Genomic DNA, 13,916 nt, shown 5'->3' with positions numbered 1-13,916 from the left:
AGAGAGAGACTGGTTGCCACCCACACGACCCCAACCAGGGCTAAGGACAAATCGCAACCGAGGTACGAGCCCCTAGTGGGAACCAAACCCGGGACTATCTTGTCCACGGGCCGACGCTCTAACCGCTGAGCCAAACCGGCCAGGGCTGAGCTTTAGGACTTTAAAGGCAGACATGAGGGGAGGGTCCCCTTTGTGCTCTGCCTCCTGTAGGCTCCCAGCCAGCACTGACACAGCCACATCCTCGGAGTGTAGCCATCCACATCTCCACTGTCTCTTTGCCTTCACTGTTGGATAAATTCTCTTTCAGCCCTAGCTAATATTCTCCCTCCTAGACCTAGCGTAATGCTGCATGCTGGCCTCGCGAGCTTATGGTCTAGTTGGGCATGAGCATTAATACCTATGCCCTTGGTGACAGGGTAGGGATGGAATGGGGGCTGTACAGGTGCACAGAAACCTTACTCGAGAGGGACTCGGGCAGGAATAACGAGAAGCTGAGGCCGCTAATCCTCGCCAAGCACCTGTAATGTGCTCAGTGTTGAGAATCGAAAATGCTGATGGCGTTTCCCTGCCACTCAGCCAGCTGCCCAGAGGCAGAGGAGCCTGGGAGAGCCGCTGAGCCTCGCCAAGAGTTTCTTGGCAGAGAGCAGGACTCTTGTAGATGCAACAGAATGAAGGGATGGACCGGGTTAAATCTCTGACATGAAGAAGGGACACCTCTGGAAGCTCCCTGTAAAGTGGATACTGGCTCCCCAGAAGCCAGCCCTGTGTACTCTGGGCCTGGTCAGTAGGTCTCAGGGGAGGCCACACTGGGCCCCCAGCTCTCCTGACTCTGGCCCCCACACCCTCTGGGTGTCCCTGGTTCAAGGACATCTGAAGGCACATGTCCTCTAGGAAACAGGAGAGAGTGACTGGCCTGAGCGAGTAAGAACTAGGCCCTCAGAGGGAGGAGGGCAAGGGCCCGGCATAGCTTCCGTGGTTCGTTCAGCCATTCCTGGCCATTTTGCATGAACAGACTCAGTCCAGATGTTCCAAGTAGCTCCAGAACAAAGTTTTTCAGACAACTTCCGCGGGGGGGGATACAGCAGTTGACTTTGTTAAAGATCCGAGCTCTCCCCTGGGAGGTCAGCCCACACACGGACAGGAGATGTGTCCGTGGGGAGCAGGGAGGGGCTAGGTGGAGAAAGCCATGGCCTCCTCCTCTCTGGGCTTGGCCTTGCTGATGGGGTCCCTTGGCAGCATCAGTTCCTGGATCATGGTGTACATAGGACATTGTGGGGAGAAGCAGTTTTTCTGGAGGAGGAAAAGGAAGGCTGACGACGGGCAAAGGGGTGGAAATGAGTTCTCAGGAAGAAAAATGTCCTGGGACAGGATGTGTAGGGGCTGGGAGGGGGACAAAGGCCGAGTGAGAATGACTGCCAGTCTTGCACTGAAATAGATGGAGCGTGTTGCGATGAAGAACTCGGGCCCTGGCCGCCGTGGCTCAGGGCTGGGTGTCCTGTGCACCACAAGGTCCCCAGCTGGACTCCCAGTCAAGGCACATGCCCAGCTTGTGGGTTTGTATGGGAGGCAACGGTGCTTCTTAATCTCTCTCCCTTCCTCTTAAAAAAATTTTAAAAAATCAATAAAAACGTACTTTAAAAAAAAAAAAATCCGGCTGGTGTGGCTCTGAATTGTGCGCCGTCCCATGGTGCCAGCTCGATCCCCAGTGGGGACGTGCAGGAGGCAGCCGATCCGATGCTTCTCTCTTACATCAATGTTTCTCTCTCTCTCTCTCTAAAAAATCAATAAAAACATTTAAACAAAAGATCTAGGGAAACTACAGACCTGCCCTGGAACTAGGGAGGCACAGAAGCTGCCCAGGACAGTGGTGGACTCACCTCCAGAGACAGCCACAGCAGCCCCACGGGGCCCTTGGACGCACTCTTGGCCTTGGGGAACTGCACCTGGTACTGCACGGCCATGAAGAAGCCCTCCAGCCCCACCTCCGTGATGCGGTTTCCTGGTGGAGGGAGCACCCAGCCCCTTACACTGCGCGCAGGACTCCCTGGGCCTCACTCCACACCCCCCTCCCAGCTCACCACCCACCACGCACTCCTGCCCTGGCCCTGTAGCTGACTCTCCTTCACTTCTCTGACTCCTCCGACTTCCCTCAGCCTTTCTTTTCCCACCCCCATTTCTCCCTCTCACTCACTACTCTCAGTTGCCCGACCCAGGACCTGACTTCCTCTCATCGGGGCCTCTGACAGCATGGTGCCCAGCCGCGGGTTCGAGTTCTGCTCTGTGGAGTCAGGGTGGGGGCATCCCTGGGGCAGCATGGGGCCCAAGCAGCCTGGTGGCAGGAGGGCAGCGGTGGTCGGCACACGTACGGAGGAGGTTGAGGTGCAGAAGGACCTTGTTCCCAGCCAGGAAAACTTTCCCATCCCGGTGTTCCACTGGCTCCAAGAGAGGGTTGACCATCTCTGTGGCTTCCGCAATCAGCTGCCAAAGCAGAACACTAGCTGCAGCAGAGGAGAGGCTGGTCAACGGGCCCGCATTCATTCGTTCAACATACATGTTTGGAGGCTTTGTCCTAGGTGCTGGGGTACAAAAATAAATATGCCCATATCCTTAAGCAAGGTGAGGGGCAGGAAGTGAACCGGTCATCGGTATGTGTGACAAGTGGCAGAGGTCAGCTCGGTACTATAGGAGCACAGAGGAGGGACACCTAGGCCCGTCTCCCACAGGTTGTGGCCCGTGAGCTGGTTTGAATAGTATGCAGTAGATGAGAGGAAAGGTGTCCCAGGCAAAGGAAACGGGTGGTGGTCAGAGGCCCAAAACAATATGTTGCTCTCGGGTTTTACTGTTTCCTAAGGGCTAGAGCACCGAGGGCAGTGATTGGACGGATGGACGAAGGGAGGATGAGGAGAAAGTGACATAGTCCTAGTGAGAAACCTCAACCTAGATCAAGACAGGCCCTGGCCAGTTTGGCTCAGATGTTAGAGCGTCTGCCCGAAGACCAAAGGGTTGTGGGTTCGATTCCCAGTCAAGGGCACATACCTGGGTTGCAGGTTCAATCCCTGATCAGAGTCGTGCAGGAGGCAGCCAATCAATGTGTCTCTCTCACATCGATGTTTCCCTCTCTCTCTGCCCCTCCCTCCCACTCGATTTAAGAATTAATGGAAAAATATCCTCGGGCGAAGATTAACAAAGAAAAAAACGGACAGGACCATGGACTGAGAGGCAGCCTCACCCCCTTGCTCTACCTGACTGTCCTCTTGTAAGGTCTTGTCTTGGGTGCCAGAGAGGACTCCTAAAAAGGGAGCAGGGAGGTCTCTCGGGCAGCTGGACAGCTGGCATGGGTGGGAGCTATGGTGGTCAGTCCAGGAAGCAAGGAACACACTGGTCCAAGTTGAAAGGGAAAGAGATGCTCCAGGTCAAAGGAGAGAGGAGGTTCTGACAGAGCCTCGCACAGGGTGGGGCAGCACCGTGACTCCGAAATGCCCTGCCTTCCTGGGAGCTGCTGAGAGGGGCACTGTTCCCAGGGCAGCTATACCAGCAAATGGTGGAGGTGGTGATGGTAAGTCAGTGGCCTTTTGGGAAGCAAATTGAGTTGAGACAGGATCAAGAGTGTGATCTCCTAATAAGCAGGAAAAAAGAGGTGGCTCCTCAAGCCTGAAGGGGAAAGGGGCACGCTGTTTTCCCCAGCAAGCCCGGGCAAGGGGGTGTATCAGACGTGGTTGGGGCAGGAGTGAAGGACAAAGCGTGAACTGAAGTGGCTGCTGCCACAGTACAGGGCTGAAGACGACATTCCAGGAGACATGGGGACACGCTGCCCACACCCCCTGCCCCTGTGGCCTACCTCTGACTCCAGGAGGATGCTGCGCTTCTCTTTGCTCCCAGACTTGGGCCCTTTTCCCTTGGTTGGTTTCTGCTCCGGGATGGTCACCTCTGGAGCAGGAAGAGGAGTCAGAATGCGCAGTGCAGACCTTTGCTACCACCCAGGCCCCCCAGACAGAAGGGCTGGGCAAGGAAGGCGACTCTTCGAACTGGGTTTGGGTGCAACAGAAACAGAGCTGGAGAGGACCCCAGCTGGAAGGGAGGGTCCTCTTCCGAGGGCAGGGCGGCAGGAGTGGAGCCCAGGGAAACAAGTGTGGGTGCAGTGGTCAGGGTACGGGGCCAGGTGGGGCTTTCCACATCATCTCCCCAAGGGAAACAGAGAGGGATGTGCCCAGACCAGCTCCTGCATCCTGCCCCGCGCTCCTCCTCCAAACCAAGAAGGTGCTGAAGAGGGGTCTAGCACTTACTCCCTTTGCCTGCCTTTGTGGGGTCTTCCTTCTTTGGGGTTCCTTGTATGGGTGACTGTCCAGACCCCGACTTCTCCTCTTTCTTCACCACTTCCTGTGGAGGGTATAAGAAGACAAATTCAAGTCCTCCCTCCCTGGGGGACGGGGAGCAGGTTGGGAAGAGGCCAGTGTTGGGACCTGGGGCCTGAAGTGGGCCTTTGAAAACCCCTTCCCCCTCCACCTGTGAACCAGGGACGGGCGATTCCTCCTGCTCCTCCCCCAAGGCTCTCTGGCCCACAGCAAACCTACCCCTGACTTCTCCTTTTTCTTGCCCAGGCCCTTAGGGGTCTTCATCGTCTGCATCTTGTCTGCCCTGTCCACCAGTGCAATGCTGCTGGCTCCCATCATCTGACTCTTCTCACGTTCTGTTCTGGGATCCCCGTAGCGAGAGGAGGAGGGCTGTGCTCACAAATGGGAGGAAATGGAGGCAGACCAGTGCGCCTCCCCAGGGAGGGGTAAAGGGAAGCCGTGTGCCTGGGTGGCAGTCCGACGGGCAGCACCCCACCCGCACCTGTCTGCCGAAATGCTAAAGTAATGCGTTTCGGACTTCTGGGAGGGGGGAGGGTGCTGGCTGGGAGGAAATGGCAAAGGGACCTGGGGAGGAGCTGGGATGGTGGGTGGGAGAAGGGGCTCAGTGCTTAACATGCACTAAATCATTTAGTCCTCTCAACGACCCTATGAGTAACATGCCAAGGTCACAAGCTGTTATGTCTCAAGGCGTTTCAAGGCCTAGCAGTCTAAATCTACTCCTTCCTCTCAACCAATACATTCTCCTGCCGCGGAGGGGCACTGCAGTGAGAGCCCAAACGTTTGGCGGCCCGTGCAGAAGCCGGACAGCAGCACAGTCCGGACAGAAGACAGACTGGGAACGGACAGCTGTGTCTCCGCTGACACACAGCTGGCCTGGGACGAGGCTGGGGCGCCGCTCACCGACCGCATGCGCTCCTGGGTGCCCTTTTCCAGCAGGAGGCGCCGGCGCTCCACCACCTCGGTGTGCGTCAGCTCAAACGGCCGCAGGACCTGGGCCGGGGGCACCGCCGTCAGAGGCGGGCAGGGTCCACTCACCCACCCCGCCCAGTTGGCACACCCACCTCGGCTAGCTTCAGGGCGCCCTTGTCCCGGATGCGGTTGTGGGCCAGGGACAGCCAGAGCAGGGAGCGGTTCAGCCGCAGGCCCTGAGGGCCGGAGAGGAGCGTGAGCCATCGGACCCTGGCGCCCATGCTCCTCGGGTCCCTCCCCGCCGCCCAGGCTCGCACATCGGCGATGTAGCCTGCGCCCTCGTCCCCGATGTGGTTGAAGCCCAGGTTGAGAGAGACCAGGGTCCGGTTGCAGCTATGCAGCGTGGACAGAGCCTGGCCCAAGAGCTGTGCCCCGTGGTCATCGATGTTGTTGTTCCGCAGAGACAAGTGCATGATCCTGGGCAGAGGAAGGGGAATGACTGTCACTGGAAACACCAGGTCCTGGGTGTGCACTGAAATTTCAGGGAACTTGGAGGCATGAGAAGAGCCATCGGGTCTGAGGTTGGTGGGGAAGGAATTGAGGGTGCCTGGTGGTGGGGGGGCCACAAGGGCAAAGAAGGGTGAGGACTAGGGATGACTTGGAATGGGGTCAGACCCAGAGAAAGGGGGTGGTGGAAAGGAGTCTCACGTGCTGTCCAGGGCCATGAGCTTGTGATATGACTGCTCCGGCAGTGGGTTCCCCTCCAGAGACACCTTCCTGAGGGTGGGGTTGATCTGAGAACCAGGGACCAGCTCTGAGGCCAGGCGAAGGAGGGGACAGAGAGGCAGTGTGGGGCTCTGAGGAGCAGCTTGAAAACAGCCTCGAAGGATGGATCCCAATTTAAGAAATTATATGAGGATTTTCAATGATATGAGAACTAAATTATATTTTGTTCTCCAGACTACAAACCCAGAAGTATGGCCATGTGAAGGGATCACTCCCCAGAACTAGTGACCTGTGGTTAGGTGGCCTCTAGAATGACCCCAAGGATCCCCACTTCTTAGTGTCTATGTCCTTGTGTAATACCCTCCCCTTGAGTGTGGCTGGACCTAGTGACTCACATCTGATGAATGGAATGCGACAAAAGTGACGGGATGTCACTTCCAAGTTCAGCTTACAAAAAGCCTGTGGCCTCGCTCTTGGGTGCTCTCTGGCACTCTCTGGACCACCATGAGCTGCCATGTGGTGAGGCCACCCACTGCCTATGGAAGGGCTCGTGTGTGGACACACTGCACCTGTCAGCAGGCAGTACCCTGAGCAGGAAGCACCTGCTAACCTGCATCCAGATTCATTTACAGAAACGGTGAGGTAATGCTTGTTGTTGTAAGCTGCTAGGTTCCGCGGTGATTTGTTCCGCAGCAACACGGAACGGCTATATGACCTGTCCACCAGGCAGTGGCTTCTCCGACAGTGCTGAGAGAACAGGACTTTTCCCAGTCACGACAAACATTGAGCTGATGGCTAGAAATTTCCCTACTTAAAAATGTTCTCCCAGGATTTATTCTCATTGCTCAACCTTTCAGCCTGGCTCATCTTTCCTCTAAACCTGATTACATCCATTTTAAATTATTTTTATTATGTCGATCTAACTTATTTTTGCATATATTAAAATAAATTCTCTAGTTATTTTTCTGCTGGCTGATTTGTCTAATTCCCATGCGAATAAAACAATATGTTTCATGGTAGTCTCTACACAGAGTGCTGAGGACCTCCAGCTGAGGCAGACACAATCCCTGCCTGCAAGAAGGGTCTGTCCTGTCCTTGGAGGACGCCGGGCAAGCCAGTGTGTAAAACTGAGGGCACGTTCTGTGAAGCAAGAGAAGTCAAGGGTGCTGAGGGTCATCGATGAAGGAGCGCAAGTCAGTTGAGTCCTTATTCAGCAAACCACACCTGTAGTTACACTATTTCACATCTTACTCCTGTTGCCTCCTTCCCCAGTTCCCTGCCTGACCCCCTCCTATTCCTCCTTCAAGGCTCAGCTCCACACCTCCTCCTCCAAGCAGCCCTCTGCATCACCCTGCCCACACCCAAGAGGCAGCACTATTCTCTGCCCCCCCCCCTCCCGCCATGAACCTCTTTCACCACCACAGTCCAAACGCTGCCCTGCAGTATTTATTCCTAACCCTTCTCCCTCCCTCCCTGGACTCCAGGTCCTGGAGGATAAGAACCAGCCCCTAGAACCGGGTCAGGCCCCAGGTATCCAGAAACAGGAGGAAAACCTCCAGGGAGGGAGTGGCGGTGGGACTAATGGGGAGGAGAGGGGGGAGCCCTCAAAGGTCAGGCTCTTTCTGCTCTGGTGCAGGCAGCAAGGGACTCTGCTTGTTGTCAGATGGGAGCTTCCCAACCCAGCAGCTGCCAGCTGCACCCTATCCACAGGGTTGCCAGCCAGGCCCATAGGAGCTGGGACTTGCCACTCCACTCCCCAGAAGCTCCCTCTGACCCCCACCCAGGCGACTACCAGGCACTGGGGCCTCCCCACTTGCCTGTTCCCCTCTGCTGACCTGAGTGTGGACGAGCAGAGAGGCAGGAGGGCGATGAACGTGGCCAGGGTCTTATCAGTCAGCCCCACCTTCCACAAGCTGTTGGGGGAAGGCGCAGGGACACCGCTGGAGCATCACCTCCTCCCCCGCGCTGTCTCCAGCTGCGCCCTTCCTCAGGTCCGCACCTCTCCACCTCCCGCATCTTCCAGTCCCTTCAGTTCTTTCTCGGGAGCCATCCCCCACATCAGCCCTTCCCCCCTCTGCCCCCTCACTTGATAGCCTGCAGCTGGCTGAGGGGGGGCAGACATTTAGAGAAGATGCCCAGGATCCTCTCCTCCACCTTCCAGCCTAGGAAGGGAGAGGAAGAAGGTGGCTCGGGCCGAGCAGGGGCTGGCGCGGGGCGCGGGGGAGGGGAGGAGGGGGGCCCACCGCGGATGTAGATTTCCTTCACCGACTTGTCCTCGGACTCCAGCTCCACCTGCACCGTGGGCCGGAAGAACACGTACTTGCTCTCCAGGCTGTTGAGGCTGCAGGAACCCGACAGCCGCTGATCGTCTGGGAGGTGGGCGCAAGGAGACCATGAGGAGGGAGGTGCCGGCCCACGGGGCCCCAGGACTGTAGGGCTCAGAGGTGTGGGAGACGCTGGCCGGGCGCCGCCCCTGGGGCCAGGCTGGGCTTTGGAGGGGAAGACAGGAGACTCCCCTACCTTCCCACCGGCCTCCTTACACCCTGCCCTGCGTCCCCCTGCCATTGGGCCCTGCGATGGGGGCCTGGGGACGGAGGGGTAGCCCTGGCGGGCACCCCGGGGCTCCACTGTCACTCACCAGGGTTGGGCTTTTCTGACAAAGAGGACGACAGGACAAAGGTCGAGTGCGGGCGGGGCCGGGTGACGACTTTGGGGAAGTCCGTGTAGCCCAACCGGGAGCAGAGCTCGGGGAAGTCGATCTCCAGGGCTCCGGTGCACTGGTACTCCTCTGCGGGCGAGGGGGAGACGGAGCCCGCGGGGCTTGGCCTCGGGACGCCTCTTACCGACTTTTAAAGTGTAAGATGCACTGGAAGGAGTGGACGGGTGCTGGCCCCTCCACCCACCCAGTCCAGCCAGGCGCCTCCACTGGCTCCGGCTCCCTAGGGGCCCTCCGTCTGCCACAGGGTGTCCTAGCCCAGCCCTCTCCCTTGTCCCTTCTCTGCGGGGGCTGCCCAGGATCACAGGGAGAAAGAAGCCCCAGGCCTGATGTGAGCAAAGAAGGAACAACTCAGGAATATCCTCACTCCCACTCAGAGCCCACACTCCATGAGGTCCCACAGAGCGGCAGACTTCCATTTGTACAGCAAACATTGCTACAGCACTTACTCCTGTCCCGCACTGTTAAACTCTTTAGAAATATTAACTCATTCAAGCATTGTATGGATTCAGACAAATGCCCAGCGAAGCCCACAACTCAAACCTGAGGTGTTGAGTCCCAGAGACCCTGCTTTTTCCTGCTCCCCCAAGGGCACCCAGGAAGAAGTGTTTCCTGAAGCTAGGAAGGGTGCCCCTGGCGAATGGGAGAACCTGGAGGCAGAGGGCTGGCTTGGTGCCAGCCTGCTCTTCCAAGTGCCCAGGGCCTGGAGCCCCCACCGCAACGAGACCCAGGACAAAGGCAGGTGCTGCAGGGGTTGCGCCCAGAGAGAATTCCTGCAGCTAACAGCAGGAGTCTGCCTCAAGGTGTGACAGACTGGGGGAGGGGGGCTGCAGAAACGGGGTAAGGCACATGTTCCTCATATGCCCAGCCATTGGGGGACACAAACACACAAGAAACATTCGGGTGAGAGGAGGCACAGGTACCCCTTGTCCAGCTGACTCCTGTACGCCCCTTGCTTTCCTGGGCTGTTTCCTCTGCTGGGAGAGCCCTCAACCCTTCCTTGCTTCCTTCACTCCACCTTCCTCTACAACAGAGATTCTCAAACTAAGCATTATCAAGAGAGCCTGTTAAAACAGTTTCTTGGGCCCCATCTGCAGATTTTCTGACTCCATAGGGTAGAGTCCATTAATTTGCATTTCTAACAAGCTCACAGATACTGCCAAAGGTGCCTGCCGGTCCAAGCACAGCACCTTGAGAGCCTGCTCTAGCACAGCGCTGCCCAGAAGAACTTACTGTGACACTGGAAATGCTCTGTGCCTGTGACCTTGTGGGAAGTGCTTGGAGCTAACTCCTGCCCTCCAATCCCATACTCCTCCCCAGGATCACCGAAGACCTTGTCTCATAGTTTCTTGCAATGTAAAAGCCACCAGATGGGATTTCCCCTACATCTATAAACCTTCCTACATCTGCCCGTTTTCACCCCACATATCGGCCCTGCTAAAGCCACCATGACTTCTGAACTGCCCTGTCCAGGGTCCCAGTTATCACTCCCACTCTCTCCTACCTCTCTGCCTGAGGCTAAGCAGTCTCCCCTGCAGTTCCTCCTCCTTTAAGATCCCTAATACCGAGACCTCTCCTCCTCTCCCCCACCCCCAACAGAATCACTTTCATTCCCAGGGCTTCAAAACATCCAAACGCAGTTCCCAAAGTCACATCTCCAACCCTGACCTCTCTTCAGCACTCCAGGCCCATATGTCCAGCTGCCCAGCTGACATCAGTCCTTGGAGGTCCTCCCTTCCTTGGGCCTTTCCTATCTCCATGAATAGCATCTCCATCTCCCCAGTTCCCAGTCCCCAAACTTGAGATTCATTCTTGCTATGTTCCTCACTCTCCACCCCTCCCGGTACTATACCAATTTTTACTACTACCTTTACTACTACTACACACGCTGAAGTATTTCTGCAAGAAAACTAACCCATTCTCCCTCATACCCTATTCCAACTACCACTGTCCCTCACATGGACTGTTGAAATATCTCGTAACCCATCTCTCTGCCTCCATTCTCTCCCCCTTCCACTCCATTCCCCATACAGAATGGTGTGTGCGTGTGTGTGTGTGTGTGTGTGTGCGCGCGCGCATGTGTGTTTAAGTAACTGGGTTCTTTCCTCTCTCTCCTTCTGGAAAATGCTCTTTCTGCAGCTCTTATAGTTCCCTCCTGTCAGCCACCAGCTGACAAAGAGATGACACCTGACCAAGGTCTGACACCCTTTTCTCAATGTGTTTTACGGAAAGTCCAGGAATAGCAAATTCCTGTCCCTCTCTGATTGCAAAGCTGGTGGCTATGAATCAAGAAGCCTTCCATTAATTCCTCTTTGTGGATAAGTAGTTGGGTTGGGATTCTATCACTTGAAACACACAGAGCCACACTCCTACTTACACTCTTCTCATGGTTTTCTTTTTCTAGAGAATATAATTCCATGCATGCAGGATGTGCCTGTCTTGTTCTCCCTGCATTGTACCTGGAGGAAGAGCCGCACCTACTGGTAGCCACTCCCCCTCATGTCCCATCATTCCCTGGTCTTTCTTTTCTCATACATCTCATCATATCGTATTGTGTTTGTCAGCATCCCAAAGCAGAATGGGTTCTTTTTTTTTTTTTTATCCTCACCCGAGGACATTTTTCCATTTTTTTTTTTGTTCAGGTAGAGTGGGAGGGAGAGAGAGAGAGAGAGAAACATCGACGTGAAAGAGACACATCGAGTGGCTGCCACACGCACGACCGACCAGGGCCGGGGACAAACTGCAACCAAAGTACTGCCCTTAGCGGGAACCGAACCCGGGTCTCTCTGGACCGCAGGCCGACGCTCTAACCGCTGAGCCAAACCGGCCAGGGCAGAATGGGTTCTTTATGATCCATTCAGTACATACATCTGCCAAGCTGAGATTTGGGAACTGTGATGTGAGTCAAACTGGGATTCCTATCTCTAGATGGGGCAGCGAGCCAGGCACACAGTGGGTGCACCATGTATGCTTGTTGAATAAACAAACGAATTTGCAGTTTACAAAACTCTTTTCCATCATCAACTCCATCATGCCTCCCCTCTATAGGCAGGGCGTGACTCACACTTCCATCCTGCAGAGAACATGCCCGAGGCCACACACTAATAATAGTTACCACTTACAACAGTCTTATCACGGCGGGAGCTCTACGCTCACACCTGCACTTCAGCAGGTGGAGCCCTTTGCATACAGCACTTGTTGCACCGGACATTCCGTTGTTATCTTCTGGCTCCTCCGACCCGCCGCCAGAGCGTCCTTCCCCGCGTCCAGCGCAGTGCCTGGCACGACGACAGCGCACCATCCAGCCGGGCTAAACCGAGCCACAGGGGACGGTGGCAGCACACATAGCCTCAAAGCCTCCAGGCCTGATCCCCCAACCCTGCCGCCAGCGTACCAGGATTTTTGGGCTCCTCCTCGCCCACTGGCGGCAGCACTGCCGCGGGCTTCTCCTTGGCCCCGCGATCCCCCTTCTTGGTCACTGAGCCGGACGACTTCTGGGTCCCGGGACGCGGGACCCTGGGGGACGCTCCCGTCGCGCTCGCCTCGCCAGACATGTCGGTGCTGTCCGCAGTGACTCTGGGGACCCTCACCGGGGCGAGCAGGCAGGACGAGTGGTGATTCTGCAGGCGCTGGCCAATTCAGGGGCCTCTGTTCCGCGTCCACCAGCCTGGTGTGTCCGCAGCGGCGTCGCCTCCGCGTCCCTCTCCACGACAACGACACTGGCCGGGCTGGCCCGCGGAAAGGGGGCAACCGCAGGGCGCACGCGGCCGACAGGGGGCGTCGCCGACTCGTGGCAGGGGTGGGGGCGGAGCCGCGGGCGAGGGGGTGGGGACCGGGTGGAGCCGCAGGACGGGGGCCCTCCAACGTCACGGGGTGGGGGTGGAGGGGCGGGGGGAGCCCTGGAGGGGCCGGCCCAGCGAACCCCTTGGGAAGGGAGCGAGCCGAGGCTCCCCGCAAGACCCAGGCGGGGCTGGGGTGAAGGGGACAGGGCTCGACAAGACCCGGACGAGGGGTGGGGGCTAAGGCCGGCATCTTGCCACCCAAAGTCCCCCAGGAAACTAAGAAAGCGGAGAGTTGGTTCGGCCTATGGGGATGGCGAGTCCGGAATCTAGGGAGCGTCCGGGTGGGGCAGATCCTCTGGGGCCGCTCCCCTAGCCTGTAAGGACAGGGATTCTGGTGGGAGAGGCTCAGAGAGACCCGCAGTGAGTGGGTGTCGGGCTAGGCTCCTATTCTCAGCTGCACCTATCTGGCCTCCTCCAGGTCTGGGGGCTTAGTTCATCTGCTAATGAGATCATGAATCTGGTAGTGCTTTTTCCAAATCTTGAATTCGAAGTCCTCAGGTAGTCCAGACCCTCAGTATTTGAGTATACCTTCTCCAGTCTGCCTTCCTGCCTCCAGCCCCCACACCCCACTGGGTTCCACGGCCCCAGTGCCCCTGCCAGCCCTCCCCACCCTTCAGCCTTGGAGCTGTTCCCCTGTGGAAATGCCAGTCTTGGGGGAAGGCTCCCACCTGTGCAGTCTGTGAGCTCTCAGAGCATGCAATTTGCCCATCTGTCTGAGCATGGACCATAGTGCCACTGGTACTTTTAATTCACTCAGCCACTGAGTCTTTTAGGGAACATTTATTGAGTTCTTACTGTGTGCCAAGGGGAACCATTGTTGAGCATAAACACAGGACTCCTGCCTTCAGGGGACTTACAGTCTGATGGGGGAAGCAGAAATTAATCAAAGAATCACATAGAGAAACAACACATTACAGAGGTGCCTCGTATCCTGCAGGCCTTCCGCAGGCATCTACTGAATGAATGCAGCTGTGATCAGTGCTAGTGAAGAGAGCTGCTTCCCAGAGGAGGGGATGTGCAAGACGGAGAAGTTAACTGGTGAGTGGGGGAGGAAGAGCATTGCAGATGTGCCAAGTCCCTGTGGCAGTAAGAAGAGTGGCTGATAGGAGGACCTAGAAGCCAGTGTTACAGAAGCAGAGTGACAGTGAGCACAGTTCAAGGTGAGGCTGAAGACACAGATAGGCCAGTCAACAGAGCCTTTAATTAAGACTTTGGACAGTTTGACTCTGGCCCAGGAGCAGGGGGGCACCCATGAAGACTCTCAGGCAGGGGCAACCTAGCAGTTGGTTGCAAGGGGTACCAAGTGAATGCAGGGGGACAGTTAGAATGGTGAGCATCATAGGACAGGGCCTGTGCCTTGTACTCCTCTGA

At 56.7% G+C, this 13,916-nt stretch overlaps 1 protein-coding gene across 1 annotated transcript; it reads right to left on the bottom strand.

Annotated features, from left to right (window-relative positions):
- Positions 1-1,080: 1,080 nt before the first annotated feature.
- On the bottom strand, positions 1,081-12,257 carry LRRC71 (leucine rich repeat containing 71). Its single transcript, XM_036273332.1, has 15 exons — positions 12,098-12,257; positions 8,626-8,775; positions 8,231-8,356; positions 8,074-8,149; positions 7,823-7,900; positions 5,970-6,038; positions 5,579-5,738; positions 5,414-5,497; positions 5,253-5,342; positions 4,572-4,721; positions 4,284-4,377; positions 3,839-3,927; positions 2,367-2,478; positions 1,878-1,999; positions 1,081-1,290 (listed from the first exon to the last, which is right to left on the bottom strand). Exons 1-15 carry the CDS (start codon positions 12,255-12,257, stop codon positions 1,171-1,173), a joined length of 1,680 nt encoding a protein of 559 aa, XP_036129225.1. The 3' UTR covers positions 1,081-1,170.
- Positions 12,258-13,916: the final 1,659 nt, after the last annotated feature.

The sequence above is a fragment of the Molossus molossus genome, unplaced genomic scaffold (genome assembly GCF_014108415.1).
Source record: "Molossus molossus isolate mMolMol1 unplaced genomic scaffold, mMolMol1.p scaffold_m16_p_20, whole genome shotgun sequence".
Classification (NCBI taxonomy): Eukaryota; Metazoa; Chordata; class Mammalia; order Chiroptera; family Molossidae; genus Molossus; species Molossus molossus.
The sequence above is the reverse complement of the archived record's forward strand: the minus strand, read 5'-3'. Positions and strand labels throughout refer to the sequence as shown.